The 22,358-nt window shown below is 40.5% G+C and overlaps 1 protein-coding gene across 1 annotated transcript in view; it reads right to left on the bottom strand.

Annotated features, from left to right (window-relative positions):
- vopp1b (VOPP1 WW domain binding protein b) overlaps positions 1–21,945 on the bottom strand; it is a 32,881-nt gene extending 10,936 nt beyond the window's left edge. Inside the window, exons 1-2 of the mRNA XM_052016015.1 lie at positions 21,759–21,945; positions 274–332 (exon numbers count right to left, since the gene is read on the bottom strand). Coding sequence (XP_051871975.1) covers positions 274–332; positions 21,759–21,818 — 119 coding nt within the window. The 5' untranslated portion in view covers positions 21,819–21,945. The remainder of the gene's footprint in view (positions 1–273; positions 333–21,758) is intronic.
- Between the last annotated feature and the right edge of the window lie 413 nt (positions 21,946–22,358).

The raw sequence follows: 22,358 nt of genomic DNA, 5'->3' as shown, positions 1-22,358 counted from the left end.
CCGTAAGTCTAGAATGGAGACATTCCTAGATTGATCCATGCAAACAGGATTGATAACTAAAATTTTTTAAACTCAAAATTAAAGATATGCATTGCAATCTACAAATTTCATATAGTAGGTCCCCAAAAAGGTTTACTCTTAGAAAAGATCTTAATTTAAACAGGCCAACTAGACAAGAATCTCCACCCACCCAGGGATTTAATGACTTCTGTACTTGAGCAGCATTTAATAGTGTAAAACAATATTAAAAAATTAAGATATTCAAATACTTACATAAAATAAGTGGGATATCCTGCATCCACATACCAGCAGTACTTTTTGGCTGCTGTACTCTGGGGGGGCGAAAAAATCATTTGATTTGTACCAACAGATTAGATTTTGTATGCTGAGTAGACACAAAACATTCACTTAAGCACTAAAACCAAGGGAAGTCAAACAATATGGCTTACAGATTTAAGTGTTCCAGCGTGTTAACAGGATTTTCTTCAACAGTAAAAAAAAGGTCCCATATAATGCAAGCCAATATTTCAAACTATTTTCTTAATGCATGTGCTTTCTTTGTATTTCATACAGGTAAACTTGAGCACCTAGCTGCAAAGGGGAATGAGGTGAAAAAAAGATACATTGAGCAACCTACAAATGTTTATTTTAAAAAAGTTTCTTCAATAATTATTCACAACTGGTAAATCAGCATTAGACAAAGAACATTTTAGGATTGTATTTGTTCTGAAACATTAACCCAAACAGAATCAAAATCATTACCTGACAGGTCACTGGCTTTCTTGTTCAAGTAAAATCACCCACTAACCTGGTGCAAATTTCTAGCATTTTGTCTGCAATTTATATTTCCATATTTGTAGATTTATCTCATTCTCTTAAATTTTTTCATGATGTTGAACACGATGAGGTATGGCAGAGGCACAGATTAAATTACTGGATTAGAAATCTATAGGCCTGGACCAACAATCTGGAAACCAGAGTTCAAATTCCACCACAGCAAGTGTGGAAATTAAATTCAATTAACAGCCTAGAATTTAAAAAGATTTGCCTTTGTGTGGTCATCACCAACAACTATCAAATTGTCATCAGAACCAATCTGGTTCAGAAGCGTCTTTCTGAGGTGGATCTGCCACCCTATCTGGCATATATGATTCTCCAGGCCAATGTGGTTAATTCTCAAATGCCCTCTGAAATTGCTTAACAGGCCACTTGGACAACAAATGCTGGACTTGCCAGTAATGCTCAGATCACAAATATATAAAATTATAGCATCAACGATAAAAGAAACCACATTATGGAAGCCAGCAGGAATCAACAGACAAGGACATTTGGCCTCACAGTGCTTCTACTGCTGGAATTACCTAACAGCACAAAATAGAAAACAAAATCAAGATCTTTGCCTTTTTCATTCTAACACAAGACAAAGCATTCTCCCGATACAAGCTTAATTCGACATAGTGTTTGGCGCAGAGGTCATGGGTTGAAGGGCCTGTTCCTGTCCTGTTCTATATTTTTATGTTCCCCATTGAGCTAGACAAGTCATTACCAGGATCTGGGCCTCACTGGTAAATTTATTACTCACCCCTAATGGCCCTTGAGAATGTGGTGGCAAGTCGCCTTTTGAATTGCTGCAGTCCTTCTGGTGAAAGTACTCCCATTGTGCTGTTGGGTAGGGAGTTCCAGGATTCAGACCCAGTGATGATGAAAGACCGGGTCAGGACAGTTTGCATCTTGGAGGGAGACCTACAGGTGATGATGTTCAAGAATTGTTTGCTGTACCACATAAATAATGTTTTCATATCCCCAACTGAAATTCTGCAGGAATCCCATGACGTGCATAGCTGATCAGGAATTTACTGCAATTGTTTGCAAGAAAAATTCTCAAAACTTAAGATATGGATCACTTCAGACAGACAAATCAAGTGGCCAAGAAAATTTACTCAATCTTGTTAACCTGTAAATGTATCAAAAAATGATATTTCAACTAGCTCCCTCAACAGTATAAATACAAGCTTCGCATTAGTTGTCTGGTTACAGAAATTCACCCTTTTGGAATTCACAAATCACCACCCAAAATATAGAATAAAATTCACCCTTACACAATTCATGTGGAGAGAAAAAAAATTTTGTATATATTTTTAAACTTGCATTTTTTGATGCTTGCACAATGTGGTGCTTTTGTTAGTTCATTTTGCTATCTAGCAGTTTTGTTTTCAAAAGTTTTCCATTTTATTTACCCTCAAGATGTCTGAAACAAGGCCAGCAAGTTTAAGTGCAAGTTGTAAACCTAAACGACCACTTACTCGATGAGATTTTATATAATTAAACTAACACCTATATTTGATATGCATTGAAAAGTGTAAGTCTCCATTCAAACTGAAGACTGGAAGTTGATCATCTGTAGTCACTTGTGTCTCTAAAGGAAGCTGCTGGCCACTTGAGATTTACTTTGGAAACTGACAAGGCAATCTCTTAAGTGGCCCCCTGCCATGAACCAGCAGCTGCAGTACTTTAATTACAGTTGAAAGAAAACCATCTGTGGGAACTCATCTCCTCTTAGAAGAAGGAATTCAATGGGAAATAGGGTTTTGCATTACAGAAAATCATAATACAGGCACTTTTCTAGGAACATAACCCCTCTGTATTGTAGGGATCACCTGTATGCCTGACTAGACTCCCAATATGTACTGCAATTCATCAGAAGTAACAAAATTGCACAATGACACATACTTCCACAGCCTAGCTCTTGCCTATAGTCTCAGGATTTTAGTTTTGAAAAGGATTACAGCCAAGGATGAGAAAGATCTTGCCTAATTTCGAGGATTATTTAACAGCTTCTCTTCTATCAGCTGTTGTTAACTCAGCATTATTCAAGATAATTAACACACACATATGTGGACACATGGGTAGGTACCAACTTTCACACACATACAGGCACACTTGGTTGTGTTCCGAGGTGGCTAATACAACCAATGTAGAAACTTCACACAAATGGAGCAGAAGGTGCCTCCATTTGCAAATGGGTAGTTAGTTTGAGAGGCTGTGCGCTCCTGCTGATTATTTAAGGCCACTACTTGCTCCCAGTGCATGGCCTTGAGACTAACAGTACCAGTATGAGCAGCACCAGTATCAGTATAAGCACTAATTCTGTTTCTTGCTGCAATGTTACACATTACTCACAAACTTCCCATGAGAGTAGAAATAATAGGAAACTGTTCAATGTACAAAATTATAAGGCCTTTGATCAGGTCCCATATGGTAAACTGGTCCAGAATATTAGATCACATGGGATCCAGGGTGGTCTAGTCAATTGGATACAATATTGGCTTGGTGGTAGGAGTCAAAGGCTGGTAGTGGGTTACTTTTCAGATTGGAGGCCTGTGATCAGTGGTGTGCCACAGGAATCCATGCTGGGTCCCATTGTTCATCATCTATATTAACAATTTGAATGAGAATTATGTAGCATGGTTAATAAGTTTGTGGATGACACCAAAATTAGTGGTATAGTGAACAGTGAAGGTTATCCAAGATTACAACAGCTAGATCAACTGGGAGAGTGGGAAAAGGAGTGGAAGATGGAATTCAACTCAAATGCAGTGATGCACTTTGGGAAGTTAAACCAGGGCAGGCCTCAGTGAATGGCAGGTTCCTGTGGTAGAACACAGACTTAGGAATACAAGTACATAATCCCCTGAAAGTGGTGACACAGGTAGACAGGGTAGTGAAGGCAGCATTTGGCACAATTGCCTTCATCAGTCGGGATGTTATATTACAAGATGTTGATGAGGATACGATTAAACTAGAGCAGGTGCTGGGACTGGAGGGCTTGAGCTACAAGGTGAGACTAGATAGGCTGGGTCTGTTTTCCCTGGAGTGAAGGAGGCTGAGGACTAACCTTATAGTCGTTTATAAAATCATAACGAGCATGGGTAATGTGGACAGTCAGTCTTCTTCCCAGTGTAGGGAAGTCTAAAACAAGAGAACATGGGTTTAAGGAGAGAGGGGGAAAAAGATTTATAGGGAATCTGAGGGGCAAGTTTTTCCCCCACACACAGGTTGATTGGTATATGGAATGAGCTGCCAGACAAAGTGATACAGGCAAGTACAATTAAACATTTAAAAGACATTTGGACAGGTATAGGGATAGGAAAGGTTTAGAGGGACATGGGCCAAATGCAGGTAAATGGGACCAGCTCAGGGCTGGAGGCTATATAACTGACTCTTCATTCCAGAGAAAAGGTCACCTGGACAAGCTGTGATATGCAGAGAATACTGTGCTTGTGTATGAATCACAAAGTTAGTAGGCAAGTCTAACAAGTAGTTAAGGCAAACAGGACATTAACCTTTGTTACAAAAGGGGTTGGAATTTGAGAATAGGGAGATTTTGTTGCAGTTGGCGTGGCCACATAGGGAATGCTACACACAGTTAGTATTAGAGACAGTCCAAAGGAGATTCGCCAGTTCCTGGGATGAGAGGGTTGAATTATCAAGAGAGCTATACAGTTTGGATCTGTATTCCTTGGTGTTTAGAAGAATGAGTAACATCATTCAAACATAAGATGCTAAGGGGGCTTGACAGAACAGATGTTGAGATGTTTCCACTTGTGGGAGAGGAAAAGACAAGGACATATAGCTGCAAAATAAGGGGCTATGACATTTAAACTAGAAATTAGAAGCTACATTGGCAGGCCAATACCAGACACTCAAAACAGGTTGATCATGGAAAGAAATTACCTGGCAGACAGGAAAAGATTCAAGGATGTCCTCCAAGCCTCTTTGAAGAGATGCAACATTCCCTCTGATAATGACCACTCAAGGTAGAGAAGGATATTCAGGATGGTAATGAAACTTTAGGCTGTGCATCAGTAGCACACAGAAGCCCCAATGAGAGCAGTAGGAAGGGTGCACCACCTCAAACTACCCACCTGCTCCATCAGACATAACCTACCCCATTTTGGGAAGAGATCAGCAGCCTCAGAACCCACAAAACCAGAGGGCAAGTCAGTCATTTTCAATCAAGAATTTACCTCAAGTTATTCAAGATAAAACAGCAAATGTGTCATTTCATGGTGTCTTGGAATACTTTACATCAGCATTGGCATTTTTGTGCCTCTTCTCTTGTTGGGAGCAGTATCATGACATCTCCTCCTGAGAGTTTAAGAGTATTATTGACATACATCTCCAATTAATCCCTCAGACAGGTCACTATTCATGCCGTCATATATCCAGACATGAAAAAGAAATTGCTGTTTTTTTGGGCTTATTTCTTTCCTTTTCAAATAGATGCAAAAGAACTCTAACCATTTCCCCTACATACTTCGTTTCTGGTTAGGTTGCCACTTTGAAGTTGTTCAAAACCCAACTTAGTCTACATTTGATGCATTTTATTAAATGACTTGAAGCTTACACAAGAAACAGCCACCCAGATGATTTTTAAGGCATCTAATGTCACTTAAATTGCCTGCTAACTTTGTATTGAAGTACTAAAGAGGATCACCGTCTTACTGCTCAAGGACTTTTCCCCTCAACATATCTGGGAGATTATCTTGGATATAGTCAAAGCCACCAAAACTAGAATAAATATCTGTAAATTCAAAGATTTCTCCAAGAGAGCCATACAGGAGTGCCTACAGGAAAAAGTAGTCTGCGATGTTTTGCTAGGAGTATCCCTTGGTTTGCAGAGCAATGGGATCAGGGCAGAGAGCATGCAAAGCACACAGGAACACTAAGGAATGGGAGAGTAAAATGGTCTCTTTCCTCCAGCAGGTATTGAACACATTTTCCCTTTGGACCTCCAGTGCCATGTCCACACAATTTGCAATCCATCTTGAAACATGCCATTGTCAATTCATAGACCACAAAGCAATGCAAGCCAATGTGTGGAGCCCACTTATAATGCTTTAACAAATTTTCTAGTCACTTCTGGGTTGAGTACTCAAGCTTTAGCAAGAGTACCTTTGACCTCAAACCCTGCCAGCCCAACAATGATTTGGCTAGAACAGAAAGTGATGTTAACAAATTTCCTGCTAAAAGTCCATTAACTAAAATCAGAAAGTAGACGTTCAAAGACACTTAGAACTGACAAAGACCCAATCATTCCAGTTGTAGCTATAGAACTTGTTCCACACATCATCATCATAAACAAATGCTACATTCAGTTTCCCAAGCTTTGCTTTTTAATAATACCAATGTTAGATGGCTGCCACCAGCAAAAATCAGCATTGTGATTTATCACAGTAAATTCATTACCTGACTGATCCAAGCTTCGCTCTGTTGCACTATTAATCTTCTGTTGTGTACAAAGAACCATACTTAATTTTTGTTTGCACATGGGCCAGCTGATCCCACACAATAGATGCTTTGCTGCTTAATCATTTACAGCACTCCTACTTGTGTGTGTTTTCATACCCTTGTAAAGAGGGGAACAAGGAAGCTTGATTTGATTTGATTCAAGGCATCTTGATGGAACAAGTAGCTTACAGCTCCCAATATTAATGATCATATCATTCAGTATGTAGCAGGTGATTAATTTCAAAGCACACACTTGCCAAACAAGCTTTGCTGGCATTGAAAACATACTTTACAGAAAAGAAGAATGCGATTCTTATAGAGCAAACTTAAAACACTATTAGTTATAGTTTATCAGTCTTCTCCGCTTTCTTGATAGACACTGATTCTTGGGAGGGAGGAAAGGAGGCAGGAGTAAAGCACCTTACACGAAGTTCTGCAGTAATTGCTCTACTATTTTTCATGTGTGGATCTGGACAGCAAGTTTTGGTCACTTCAACAATATTGATACAAGAACCATTTGCAGTCAATAGATGATTCTAAGAAATCAGCAGATAAGTGCTTCAAACATCAGATCCATATAGGTAGTTCATCAAAAGTCATTTTAAGATTAAAAATCTTACATTCATAATCTGAACAAATTTATTGCACAATTACCAGTAAAAATTCTAAAAACATTGGATTCAACATTTATGTTCATTATATAATTTTAAAATTCAAGTAAAAGCAGTGAAAATATGCAAGGACTGAAATAAAAGCTATGCACAAGGCTTGGAGGATCAAATAGCAACTGCTTTGTTTCCAATTATAGGAAAAGCAAAACGAAGTATTCAGAAAAAAGAAACTTTTCAATCTAAACCCATCATCAGCTAAATGAAAGCCATTTACTGTACAAAGCTGCTCCGATTTTATTCTGCACAATGCAAGTATCCCTAAATGGTTTCACAGGTGGTTAAACATTGCGGTTGACCCAGCTTAATCCCGATTTGCATATCAGAAGGGTATTAGAAGGATTCTGAGCTCTTACACTCATTGCATACAGCAATAAAGCCTTTAGATCTGATACACAATTTTTTTCTTCAAGAATACCAAGTCATTATTTCACATTAATTTTTGTGGGGTCGGGTCTAAAATCCACTGCCCAAAAGAATGGCAAAACCAAAATCCTCACCATGATTTAAAAGGTATTTGGATGAGCATGTGAAGAGTCATAACCCACAGGGCAATAAGGTAAGGTTTGGGAAGTGGGATTAGCCATTTTTCTCCTATGTAGACAGGATGGGCTGAATGGCCACCTCCTGTGTCCTAAATTTTGATTTAGAGTTGGGCCTGGCAATGATTATAACAATTGTAACACCAAGTCTATGATGTGTATACCCAGAAAATTGCTCTGCTATGGATTCCTCTGGGGTAACAAGGCATGGCCTGTTAAATGAATTTACAGGATTTAAATATATTTAATGGTGATTACAATAATTGTATCAATGATTTGTACTATTTAAAAAAAAATCAGTATTAATGCTGTTCACTAATTGGATGAGCTTGCTAATTGGTGGCGTTAGAACAGACATACAGACAGCTGGAATAGCTTGTGGATCAGTAATGCCTTTATTGACCGTTAGATGATACAGTTTTAAACTAAAGTGGGTTTTATCAGAAGCTTAAAAAAGCCGATAAAAAACATGTCAGCGGAAAAGAGGAACAAAGTTATTAAAAATAAAGAGCTTTTAGAAAACAGGGAGCTTGGAAAGAGAAAAATGTAGATAAATCAAAAGGCTGGAGGGTTATAATTAGCAAAGGTGGTAACAGTATTTGGCTAGTAAAGGTTGTGCAAGTATTTTTCAAAAAAAAAAGGGATGGGGCCCAGATGACAGAAGGCAAAGGACAAGGGAGGGAAAATAGGGGTCAGGGTGGGGGGTGCGAGTGCAAGGCCGTCGTTAAAAGAAAATTCCAGAAAGACCAACCACCCTTTTACAATCATTCATAGTCGCATGGATGATGTTGGAAGACTAAAATGGCAAATATTCCACACTAGAAAGGATGCAAGGACAAATCTACAGGTTTAATGTTTGCTGGAGAAGTTTCTAGAAATGAGAATCAGGAAAAATTACCATTTAGAGAAGTACAAACTAATAAGAGCTTGTTAAAAAGTAAAACATAACCAAACAATTTGAATGTTTCCGCTGAGTAAGAGGATGAGTGTATTGTGGTAGATGTTGCTTGCACAAGTCGATTTTTCGATGGGATTTGATAAACATTTGTATACTAGGTGGCTGGCAAAACAAAGCCCATGAAATGAAAGGGTCAATGGTGGTATAGATAAAAATACTTAAAGGACAAAGTAGAACCGCAAGGTTTTAAGACTGCAGGGAAGCAGAATGGTATTCTTCCCCTTGCCCCTACCCACTCACCCAGAAAGGGGTCTCAGACCTCCAAATGCAAAGAAACTTCAACCCTTGGAGCAGTAAGCAGCAAGGACAACTGTAGCAGACCTCATGAGAACGAAGATAAGCTGGTGGAATAATATGACAAATAAGCACTAAATTTCCTTCTGCAACAAGTACAAAAGGATACATCTTGGAAGGAAGATAGAGGAGACAAATTAAATGATGTAATTCTAAAAGGATGCAGGAACAAAGACATGGATTGTATAAACCTTTGAAGGTAACAGGGTAGGTTAAGAATGCAGTTAAAGCAGCACATGGGAACCTGGGCTTCATGTATACAGCCAGAGTGAAAGAGCAAGAGGGTCATGTTAAACTTTTATAAAACATTGATAGGTTACAACTAGAGTAATGTGCCAAATTCTGAAAGGACACAAGGTCCTGTGGAGGATGGAGAAGAGATTTAATAGAATGGTGTGAGGGATGAGGGAATTTCAGTTACAAGAATGGACTAGAGAAGTGAGCATTATTCTTCTTAGAGCAGAGGAGGTTTGACAGCAGTGTAACAAAATAATGAAAAGTAACAAAAGGGTGGAGAAAAATTGGTCTCATTAATGCAGGAAGCAGAGGACAACTGATGTGACTGGCAAAAGATTTAGGGTGACATGACAAAAAATTAGATCTGTGGTTATGATTTAGAATGCACTGCAGAAAGCATGGGGAATGCAGATTCAATTTCAAAAAGGAAATCAATAAATATCTGATGGTAAAAGCATTCACAGGGTTATGAAGAAAAATGTGGCAAATTAGACTGACTGGATTGTTCTGCAAGGAGTCAGCAAGACTCGCTAGGCTAAATAGTTGCCTTGTGCTATAATAATTTGGCAAAAAGGAAAGATCATTGTGAAGGCCCTATCAGCATTTGGAACCTACCACATTCTCCTCGTCAGCCCTAGCTTTTCGTGAGACCAATGGCCAGGGAACTGTAGACTCTAAATTATACATCCACTGCAGAGGAGGACTGGGGCCACATCTTTATGAAATTAATCCTGGAAAATTAGTTATTTGCAAAAGTAAAATTAGTCTCTAACCAATAGAATCAACCATGAAAAACAGAAAATGGAAACATTCAGCACAAAGGCAGTATCTGTGGAAAAAGAAACAGCTAACATTTCAGGTCAAACACCCTCCATCAAAATTCTTAATAGAAAACAAGATGCAAGTAGGGCAGGGGGTGGGGGTGGGTGGTGGTAGAGGAAAGAGAAGGAGAAATGGATAAGACAAAGGTAATCTCTCTAATAGAAGGACCTGGATTTCTGTGGTTAAAAAGTAGTCCATGAAGCCATTCCGTTGATAGCTTTTGTTTCTTTCATTAATCAATGAAAGGAAAGCAATTAGAGACTCAGAACAGAGTCAATAGAAATTAACTGCTGTGAATTGCAGAGTTATAGGAAACATAGGTCTGGCCAGTTATGATACAGAGAAAGAGTTACCAGAGGTTATAGAATTTGATAGAATCTGGAAGGCTGTTGTGTGCCCAGATGAAAAATGAAGTGCTGATCTTCAAGCCTACATTGAGCCTTGATATAAGTGTCAGAGGCCACAAAAAGATAAGTCAGAGTGGGAATGGAGTACAGAATAAAGTGATAGGCAATCAATACAGACTGACACAGGTGCTTCATAAAATGGTCACCAATTTGCATTTGGTGTCTTCAAGGTAAAGGTATCACATTGTGAGTAACCTAGATTGGAAGAAGTGTAGGCAAATCTATTTTAGACCAACCTATTGGAATTTTTTTGAGGTAATCTCAAGTAATATGGACAAGGGAGAGGCTGTGGATGTTGTGTATTTGGATTTTCAAAAGGCCTTCGACAAGGTGCCACACAAGAGGCTACTTAGTAAGATGAGAGCCCATGGAATTACAGGAAAGATACTAGAATGGGTGGAGCATTGGCTGATAGGCAGAAAGCAAAGGGTGGGAATATAGGGATCCTGTTCCGGTTGGCTGCCGGTTACTGGTGGTGTTCAGCAGGGGTCGGTGTTGGGGCCGCTTCTTTTTACACTGTATGTCGATGATTTAGATTATGGAATAAATGGTTTTGTGGCTAAGTTTGCAGATGACACCAAGATAGATGGAGGAGCAGGAAATGCTGAAGAAACAGAAAGATTGCAGAGAGACTTGAACAGTTCAGGAGAGTGGGCAAAGAAAAGGCAGATGGGATACAATGTCGAAAAATGTGCAGTTGTACACTTTGAAATAAACAGGCAGGTTATTATCTAGAGGGGGAGGAAATTCAAAATTCAGAAGTGCAAAGGGACTTGGGGGTCCTCGTGCAGGATACCCTAAAGGTTAACCACCAGGTTGGATTGGTAGCAAGGAAAGCGAATGCTAAGTTGGCATTCATTTCAAGAGGAATAGTGTATAAAAGGATGTGTTGATGAGGCTCTATGGGGCACTGGTGAGACCTCTGTTGGAATACTGTGTGCAGTTCTGGACCCCTTATCTTAGGAAGGACGTACTGATGTCGGAGAGGGTTCAGAGAAGATTTACGAGGATGATTCCAGAATGCAAGGGCTTACATACGAGGAGTGTTTGTCGGCTCTTGGACATTGGAGTTTAGAAGAATGAGAGGGGACCTCAGAAACATTTCAAATGTTGAAAGGATTGGACAGAGTAGATGTGGCTAAGTTGTTTCCCTTGGTGGGCGAGTCCAGGACAAGAGGGCACAGTCTTAGAATTAGAGGGTACCCATTTAAAACCGAGATGAGGAGAAATTTCTTTAGCCAGAGGGTCGTGGATTTATGGAATTCATTGCCACATACAGCTGTGGAGGCCCGATCATTAGGGGTGTTTAAGGAGGAGATTGATAGGTATCTAATTAGTCAGGGTATCAAGGGATACAGGGATAAGGCCAGGAATTGGGGCAAGATGGGAGAATAGTTTAGCTCATGGTGGAGTGGCAGAGCAGACTTGATGGGCCGAATGGCCCACTTCTGCTCCTTTGTCTTGCGATCTTGTGAAATCGCTACTTAACTTGCAAGGACCATTTGGGTCCCTGGAAGGTGGAGGAAAAAAAGGCAAAAGGATAATCGTTGCATCTTCTGCAGCTGCATAAAATGCCTTAAGGCAGTGATTTTTATTTCAGATTTTCAGCAGTTTTTTTTATTTTAAAGAAATACTTGACCATTTAATTATATCCTGAAGTGCTGGAAGAGACGAAGGTGCTGCAGCACACTACAAACCCTGTGAATTCACATAAAATCCCATTTCTAGGAGAGGCTGGCTCAGTTGTACTTAATTCAGAGTATTGAGTAGTTGTATACCGAGTAGAATCCAGAGTCCATGACATCTCAAAATGCATCACAATACCCAACAAGATTTTTTGCCATACATTTCTGACACCACATCAGCAATTTTGACTGATGAAAGTGATCTACCAATTAACTTAGCATAACAAACCACAATTTATCTTCATTTCCAATTAAAATAAAACTGGCAATTCATGCATCAGGGAATTACAGACCTTGAAGTTTGTACAAGGGTATAAATGCAAGTTGATGCAAGGACTCTATTGGCATTGATAATGAACCATTTGGGTGCAACAATACCGCTACAATTTTCAGCAGAACGTTAGTGGCATCAGTGTTAAAGGCTTAGGGATTTCAACAGAATCAACGCAGGATATGTACATACAGCACGCACTACAAAGGTGTACAACAGCATCATGATATTGATCACCATAGTTGGAAATTTCTCAAATAATAATTTGCTTCTGAGGTCAGTTATTGCAATCCCATTGGATTATTGACACTGTGTAGTGAATTTGTTCATAGATTTCAACTGATATGATAGCCTAACTTCCCAACATTCACACAATTTAGTATCTCAGGACTCCATACAAGTAACAATAGCAGGCCATATGGCTCCATAAGCCTACTCTGCCATTCCAACAGTCATGGTTGATCCTCTTTCTCAATCCATGTTCTTCTCTCCCCATGCCCCTAGATGCATTTTGTGTCCACAAAAATCTATATTTAGGGCCATGGTCTTCCACCTTCTGTGGTAGAGAATGCTACAGGTTCATCACCATCTAAGTGCAGAAATTTCTCCTCATCCAAATGTCTTGCCCTACATGCCAAGAATAATACCCCTCATTTTAGACCTTCCCCACTCAGGGGAAACAGCTTTCCTGCATCCAGCCTATCAAGCCCCATCAGAATGATTCAATGGGATTTCTTCTTATTTTTCTGAACTCTAGCAAGCAGAAGCCTTGTTGTCCCAATCTCTCCTCCTACAACATTCCCACCATCCCAGCAATTAACCTGGTGATCCCCCACAGCGCTCCCTCCAGGGCAAGTGTATGATTTCTTACACAAGACATTCAAAACTACACACAATACTCCTGGTGCGGTCTCAAGGTCCACATATTTGTGGCAAGACATTCTTGCTTTTATACTCAAAGCCTCTTGCAATAAGGCCAACATACCATTTGCCTTCTTAATTGTATTGCTGCACTTGCACATTTGCTTTCAGTGAACCATGTACAAGGACGTCAAGATCCCTTTTCATAAATCAACACTTCCTAGTCAATCACAATTATTTCTCTGCCTTTGTTTTTCCAGCTAAAGAGAATAAATTCACATTGATTACATTATACTGCATCTGCTATGCATTTGCCAGATACTTATCCAAATCACTTTCATGCCTTTTGGCATCCCCCTCAATTCACAGTCCCACCTAGTTTCATGTCATCACAAATATAGAAAAATTACATTTGGCTCTTTTATCCAAATTAATGAATTTATATTGCCCAAGTACCGTAGCACCCCACTAGTCACAGCCTTCCACCCTGAAAAGGGCCCATTTATTCCTTCTATTTCCTGTTGGTTGTTAAATTGTGGAGTTACATTTGCCTCCCTCCATTCCATAATCTATAGAAGTTTGGAAGACAACAACCAATGCACCCACTATTTCCATGGCTGCTTGTTAGTAAACTGGAATGTAAATTAACAGCTTTCAGTAGCATTTATTTCATCAGCACTTTAAGTGAGCTAATTTCCTTCAATTCCTCTTTTTCATTAGTCCTCTGGTTCCCCAGCACTGGGAAGTTATTTGTGTCCTCTTCCATGAGGAGGGAACAAAAAGAAAATGTTTAAATGCTCTGCCCGTTACAGATTCTCCCAGTTCTGACCAGAGGGGCTTATATTTGCCTTCTCCAATTATTTTTTTCCACGTACTCATAGAAGCTTTCACTGTGTTTTTACTCTCATACTTATTCTTGCTCTCAATCATACCCTTACTTTTTTTGCTGAATTCTAAACTACCCACAATCCTCAAGCTTGCTACTTTTTCTGGCAAATTCATACGACTCCCATTCATACAACTAATATTATCCTTAACTTCTTTTGTTAGCCACGTTTGGTCACTTTCCCTTGTGTTCTTGGACCTGAATGGAATATATAGCTATTGCAGTTTCTCCATTCATTCCTGAAGTATTAGCCATTGCTAATACAACATTATGCCTTTCAAAGAAGCTCCCAAATCTATTATAGCTAACTTACTCATATTTTTGAAGTTTACCATGTTTAGATGCAAGACCCCAAGTTGGTAACAATGCCAGTAGTTAATAGTGTTGAAAAAATACACAAAACACACCATTTCATAGAGCAAACCATAGAACAATACAGCACAATACAGGCCCTTCGGCCCACCATGTTGTGCCGACCTTCAAACCACACCTAAGACTATCTAACCCCTTCCTCCCACATATCCCTCCAACTTAAATTCCTCCATATGCTTATCTAACAATCTCCTGAACTTGTCCAATGTATCAGCCTCCACCACCACTCCAGGCAGCGCATTCCATGCTCCAACCACTCTCTGGGTGAAAAACCTCCCTCTGACATCTCCCTTGGACTTCCTACCCAATACCTTAAAGCCATGTCCTCTTGTTTTGAGCATCAGCGCCCTGGGAAAGAGGCACTGGCTGTCCACTATCCATTCCTCTCAATATCTTGTATACCTCTATCACGTCTCCCCTCATCCTCCTTCTCTCCAATGAGAACAGCCCTAGCTCCTTTAGTCTCTCCTTATAATTCATACTCTCTAATCCAGGCAGCATCCTGGTAAATCTCCTTTCCAACACCTCCGCATCCTTCCTATGAGGCGACCAGAACTGGACACAGTACTCTAAGCGTGGCCTAACCAGAGTTTTGTAAAGCTGCATCATCACTTCGCGACACTTAAACTCGATCCCCCGACTTATGAAAGCTAACATCCCATAAGCTTTCTTAACTACCCTATCCACCTGCAAGGCAACTTTCAGTGATCTGTGGATATGAACCCCCAGATCCCTCTGCTCCTCTACACTGCCCAGAATCCTGCCATTTACCTTGTACTCTGCCTTGAAATTTGTCCTTCCAAAGTGTACTACCTCACACTTCTCTGGATTGAACTCCATCTGCCACTTCTCAGCCCAGCTCTGCATCCTATCAATATCCCTCTGCAAGCTTCGACAGCTCTCCACACTATCCACAACACCACCTACCTTTGTGTCGTCTGCAAATTTGCTAACCCAGCCTTCCATCCCCTCATCTGAGTCGTTAATAAATATCACAAAGAGTAGAGGTCCCAGAACCGATCCCTGTGGGACACCAGTAGTCACAGCCCTCCAATCCAAATGCACTCCCTCCACCACAACCCTCTGCTTTCTACAGGCAAGCCAATTTTGAATCCACACAGCCAAGCTTTCCTGGATCCCTTGGCCTCTGACCTTCTGAAGAAGCCTACCATGTGGAACCTTGTCAAACGCCTTACTAAAATCCATGTAGACCGCATCCACTGCACTACCCTCAATCTTCCTGGTCACCTCCTCAAAGAACACTATCAGGCTTGAGGCAAGATCTTCCCTTCAAAAAGCCATGCTGGCTGTCCCTAATCAGTCCATGTTTCTCCAAATGTTCATAGATCCTATCTCTTAGAATCCTTTCCAACAGCTTACCCACCACAGACGTAAGGCTCACCAGTTTGTAATTCCTTGGACTATCCCTACTACCATTTTTGAATAAGGGGACAACATTCGCCACCCTCCAATCCTCCAGTACCATCCCCATTGACAACGAGGACTCAAAGATCCTAACCAACAGTTCAGCAATCTCCCTTGCCTCACGAAGCAAAGTCATGCCTCCCCCTCCCCCCCAACTTAATATGATCAGGCCCACGTAAGAGGAATAAGAACATTGCTTTAAAGGGCTGGAAATCTGACTGGGCAGTCAACACATTGTCAGATACCAAACAATGGCTAAACTATATGGAAATCAATTGAGCTGATTAACAATTCATGACATGCATTAAAAAGCAATGTGGGCAACTCCGCCATATATGTGATGTGGAAGTATTATAAAGGCAATGTGGTGATCCAGCTAGCTTAAGCAGCAAATCAACAATATAACAATAATGAATACACCAATAACACGCGCAGACTTTCGGAATACGAGTACTCTGAAGCTCAAAAGATCTAAGTATGGTCTGACTGGTACACAAGGAATCAAAGGAAGTCTAGACTATCAGAGGCTTGAAAGGGAGATTCACACCAAACCCAAATACCTTATTAGATATCTACATTGTCATAGTTATTGGGTGGAGATCAGAGCAGACACCCTGATCTATTGCCATCTCCCTAATTTAGTAAACTGTTAAAAGAGTTCCTGTACACTGGCCTAGCTAAGACAGATCAGAATTTAAACAACCCCATTAACCAACAGAAATACTAATTGGAGGTGGGGGGGGGGGGGGTGGTGGTAAAACGGAAAAAGGAAAGAGAACAGGAAATCACGTTGTTTATGCACTTTTAATACTCTAATATTTCTCTAATTCACTATTGTGCAGTGCATGAGTCAAATGATGAAATGTTAATTTATTCCAAAGGAATAGTGCTATACCTCTCCCAGTCTATCGAAACAGTGACTTCTTTGTTCAATGCTATGCTTGATTAACATACATTTTATATCAAGTATATTAGAAAATAAATAAACATTCAAGTACAAAATTACACTGGAAAATCTAAACATGGAACAGGTGACTGCATTTAGTCCACAGGAGTGATGACAAGCTTCCTGCCACTAATTCTCTAACCCACTCCCAACCCTGTGGCCCAACAAAAGCTTGAGGAACAGCATCTCATCTTCTGACTGAGCACATTGCAGCCTTCTGAACTCTACCAAGTTCTACAATTTCAGGTAACTCACTTTTAGTATCAGAACTGGCCAGATTGTGATCCTCAAGATTTCTCTCTCCATTAGCACAGCCTGACCTTCTGGGCATGTCCTATAGCTCTACATTTTGCAGCTTTTACATACCTTTGTTTTCGCACTCTAAACTACCCTTCTTTCATAGATTTTATATTCCTTTGTCCATGTTCTGTCTGATATCCCCCATTAATCAGATGATCTAATCATCTGCTTATCACCAAAGCAACCCTAGCCTCACCTTAGAGATATACCCTTCGTCTCATCTTCTCTGCAGCTTTTCTCTCATTCCCAAAGTTTCTCTAACCACGTGCTGCCTGACCTGACAAACGTTTCCAGCATTGTTTTCAGTAGCAAATCAAACCTTCAATCAATTACTCTGAAAGGTATAGGTTGATAATTTATGATTGAAATATAATTTAACATTTGATCAGTTCACAGTACTCATCTGATTCAAAAATCATTGTTTAATTAACACCAAAGCTCAATCTTTGCATTTACATTTACTACAGTCCAAATATTACATTGTCAAAAGTAGTCTAAGGAGATGCTAGAACAAGGGCTGCTCTGCCTATCCAAGAGGGCAAATATAAAAGTAAATCACAGGATGCTGTTTGAAAAACAAAAATCACGTTTCCATGGCAATATTTAGACCTCAATCAACAATTGTAAACTAGATAATTGGCTGTCATGTCCTTTCTTCAAGAAACTTGCCGATGACTTAAAGCAAAAAGCTGATGTTGCAAATCTGAAAAGTGCAGTAAAATGTCTCAGTATGTCAGCCAGCATCACTGGAGCGAGAGAGATTGTGTATCAGAACTGGAAAAATTTATAAAACAATTATGTTTTACCTGCAGAGTAGAGGTGGAGGAGGGAGGGGGAAGAGGGGGAGGGTCAAATAGAATGTATGTGGAGACCAAGGAAATATGGATGACAGAAATTCATGTTGGCTGAGTGGTGGGGAGATAAGATCAGATGTCTTTATTAGTCACACGTGCATCAAAACACTCAGTGAAATGCATATTTTGCATTGAGATGGCAAGGACAGAAAAGGGTGTCTTGGGTAAATGTTTATTATTGGAGTAAATAGAGAGAACAAGAGAGGATTGGAATAGTCTGTTTCATTTTTTGCACTACTACTTCCATTCCTTTTCTTCTTATCTCCTTATCTTCATTTGCCTCTATTTTCAAAATAACTTCCGAATGCCGTCATCTCCATCAAAATGGAGAAGATCTTCCCTCTCCTCCTTCAGCATTCCAAGGGGACTATTTCTTCTGCAACTCACTAGTTCACAATTCCACTTCAACAAACATCCACTCCCCTTCTCATGGTACCTTCCCAGGCAACTGTGGGAGATGCAATATCTACTCTTTGCCTTCTTCCCTTACCACTGTCCAGAAACCCAAACACTCCTACCAGAAGCTTAGCCAAAACCATTGTGTCATCCATTCTCTCAGTTACCATACTACCACAACCATTGTCTGTTCCCATCGCTCCCATTTCTCTGCAACTTAAAACATGTTCAGTTTCTGAGTTCTGACAGAAGGTCATTGACCTGAAACAATAGCTTTCCCACTCCACAGATGCTGCCCGACATGTTGAGCATTTCCAGCATTTTCTGTTTGTATTTATGGTTGTCACAATTTCTCATACAAAATGTACTACCAATTCAATGGCTCTAAAAGCCATTGCCATATCCCAAGGTTGTGAAAGATGCTGTAAAAATGTAGCCTTTCCATGGTGAGTTGGTGAGTAACACAAAAGGCACTAGAGGAACTCAGCAGGTCAGGCAGCATCTGTTGTGGAAAATAGATAGTCAACATTTCGGGTCGAGACCCCTTTATCTAGACACTGTCCATTTCCCTCCACAGATGCTGCCTGACCCACTGAGTTCCTCCAGCACCTTCTGCGTTGCTCCAGATTCCAGCATCCACAATCTGCAGTCCTGTGTCCCCCTGACTTTCCATAATGAAATGTTTTTAGAACTGGAAAAAGGTACATTTTCAAACAAAGAACATCATTCCACATCAGTCCAACAGAAATTAGTGAAAACTAGTTATATGGAGTGCATCCAAATTGGAAAGTCAGATGGTAATGAATACAGCCAAAAAATTCATATTTGGTTATATTATAGAATACATTAGTATGCATTTGGATTAGCAGATATTGATCCTCTGCTGTACTTATGCCACCCATCCAGTCCTTACCATTAAAAAAGTCTGTTCAATTAAACTAAAAATACTTTAATATGATGTTTTTGATAATTTGAAACTCAATTTGCTTCCATTTTATGGATGAGGATTTATTGACATTTTGAAAAGGTCAATGTCAAGTTACCAAATATCAAGAGAGCTTATTTTTAATGAAATGGTTGCAACTTCAGGCCAACTTTAATTAGGCAGGATCCAGTCAAAAAAAGTTAAAAAGTGCTAAATTTGACTCATATTGTTTTATAAACCATGAAAGTGTATCTAAATTTAAAAAAAATTAAAATCCCCTTCTTCAAAATGACAGCTATACAGTGTCCCTCACACAACAGGGCTACAAAGGTTCTGTCCAACCAACAGCTACTGGGAGCACAATTGACATTTCAAATCAAATACGAATGCCAGGCACGTCATTCCTATTGAATGTCTACATCCTCACGTCTCATTACTATTTTCCTTACTATTTATACCATGAGTTTCAAATCCTCAGCAAACTTTGGATAAATTCCACGAACCTCTAAGTCCATGCAATTAATATGCAAAAGAACTGCAGTCCCAACACCAATTCACAAGAGGAAAACATTGCACACTTCCCTCTAGTCTGAAAATTAACCATCTATTAGAACAATTTCTGTTCTTCACTAGTTCCCTTTCCATGCTGCTTTAACCATATGGACTTAAATTCTGATAAAGTACCTTTTAATATCCATATGTAGTATTACTTGCACTACCTTCAGTAATCCTGTCATTCCTAAGAAATTAATTTACCCTGACCATTTACCATTAACACATCAGTGCCGGATTTCATTTCTTAACATTTTCCAAATTTGAAATTGCTTTGGTGAGTAAACATCTAAAACTGGATGTATTGAAGTAAAACTAGTTGAAAATCTCGAATTACTCCAATATTATCCACTCTGCCTTCACAATCTTTTATTGGTACTTTTTCCACTACTGTTCTATGAGAGTTAATAGCAACATGTTAAGAAACCACAAATGTCATTATACACCCTTTCATCTGGAGTTAGTAAATAGCCATCAAGGAAGGAAGTTGGCCAATTATTTTCTCCCTAATCCAAGAAGTGTCAAATCCAATTATAGTCATTCTGACTGAGACAAGGTCAGCTGAGCTTTCTCTAGTCCATATACCTCACATATAAACAGATATCTGGGAGTGCAAATCATCTAAGTATTACAAGCAAACCATTCTTTCTTGTTCCATTTAGTTACTATCACTATAAAACCAGAACAATTCAAAACCACCAATTTTACACAACTATAAATGCTGCTTTGCTAACAGCTACATTTCAAGATTTTTCTCCACCAACCATTGGCTTAAAACAAAATTACAGTCAAGAACTTCATATTGTTACATTTTGTAGCAGATCTCAATATACTTAAGAAATTCACATCCAGCAAATTTCTCCAAATTGACAAGGGTCTTCAAGCTCAATGTTAGCTGTCTTTCTTCCCACAGATGCAGCCTGATCTGCGGAGTATTTCCAGCATTTTTTTTAAATATTCAAAGCTTTCCTCCATTTCCAAAGATATCACATATTATCACACTCTGGTTATCTATTTCAAACAGCCACTTTTCACATGAATTCCCAGAAGCCTGCTTAAAGTTCATTGCTGCAGTTTGATCCTGCACATTTTCAACAGCTGCCATTAAATAACAACCATGACTATTTTGCAGCAAACTATGGGGCACCTACCACTGCTCCAGCTAACACTGAATCACATGTAATATTTAATCTTATTTGAGGCATTCTCAAGATGAGTATCTTTTATTAGATCTTTAAATGCAATGTGGAAACATTGTTTTCATGCCACTCAAATGTCTAGTGTTCAATTTCCAGGTCTTGGTCTATTGAAATATGATGGCAAAAACTTTAAAATTATTCATTTTAAAACAAAATTTAAAAAACTTCACACATATGGTAAACAGGGATATCCCAAGACAAAGGGTATCGAGAAAGGGCCAGTATTTGGAAAGAATGTACAAAATGTGTACTTACAATCCAATACAAACTACAGCCATGACAAAAATATTTTCATAGATAAACCCAAACCAACTTCTTATCCTATAATCAGTTTGCAGCCATTTACATAACAGGGAAGCTGGTTAATTAAGAGATTTTATGACCCCAAACATTACAAAACTGCAGTGGGTTTAATGGTTTGTGGCATTAACGAAGTTTTCAAACAGATCTGGAACAGCTTGTCCCCGCAAACTCTGTTCCATTTATGCATATTATCCACGACACATATTCGAAGTGTGAAAATCTCCTCTTTTTTATCAAGAAGAGGATTTTCACTCCGAATTACAAAACCCAAAACCGATGTAAATATACGTATGTAGGCTTCCAATCCCGCGTTCATATAAACAAATGCCCCTCCACAGTGGGAGATAGGGAGGGAATGGTCGGCTCCCACCCGAGCACCGCGTCCTTCCCCGGGGCCCACCGGACTCAGCCAGTTTGATTAAGACACAAGCAGCAAGGCTCCCTCACACCGTCGACATCAGCCGAGCTGCCCGGAGACGCCAGCTCGGCTGCCCCGGGATTTAACAGCTGCTCCATCCTCCCACCACCCCAGCTGGGTAAAAGGCCCCGGGCGCAGCACCTCACCTCCAACAGCAGCAGAATCAGGCAGGTAATCGCCGAGCTCGGCCTGGGGTTCACGGCCATCGCGGCTGCGGAACCGCCCCACCCCACCCCACTCCCGGAGCGGGGCCAAGACCACTCAAGCAAGTCTCATGTCTCCGAGCGGCCGGCCGTGCGGCTATAATTAGCTTTTATATAACGGACCGCCCCCTCCCGGCGCGAGCACGGCCCCGCCCCCTCCCGGCGCGCGCACGGTCCGCCCCACCCGGCACGCGCACGGCCCCCCACCCTCCCGGCGCGAGCACGGACCGTCCCCTCCGGGCGCGAGCACGGCCCCACCCGGCGCGAGCACGGACCGTCCCCTCCGGGCGCGAGCACGGCCCCGCCCCTCCCGGCGCGCGCACGCCCCCCCCTCCCTTCCCGGCGCGCGCACGGACCGCCCGTTCCCGCGCGCGTCAACGACGGTAAAGCGCGCGGAGAGATGCTGCACAACTCCGTTAACCCGGCAGGGTGGGGGCGCCTGGTGTTGCCGGATTAGGGGGTTCCCGGACTATTGGATGTTATTTCTCTTCATAATTCTATTCCGTAATTCTAATGCTATTCCAGTGGGATATTCCATTCCCC

This window comes from Pristis pectinata, chromosome 5 (assembly GCF_009764475.1).
Source record: "Pristis pectinata isolate sPriPec2 chromosome 5, sPriPec2.1.pri, whole genome shotgun sequence".
Taxonomy (NCBI): Eukaryota; Metazoa; Chordata; class Chondrichthyes; order Rhinopristiformes; family Pristidae; genus Pristis; species Pristis pectinata.
The sequence above is the reverse complement of the archived record's forward strand: the minus strand, read 5'-3'. Positions and strand labels throughout refer to the sequence as shown.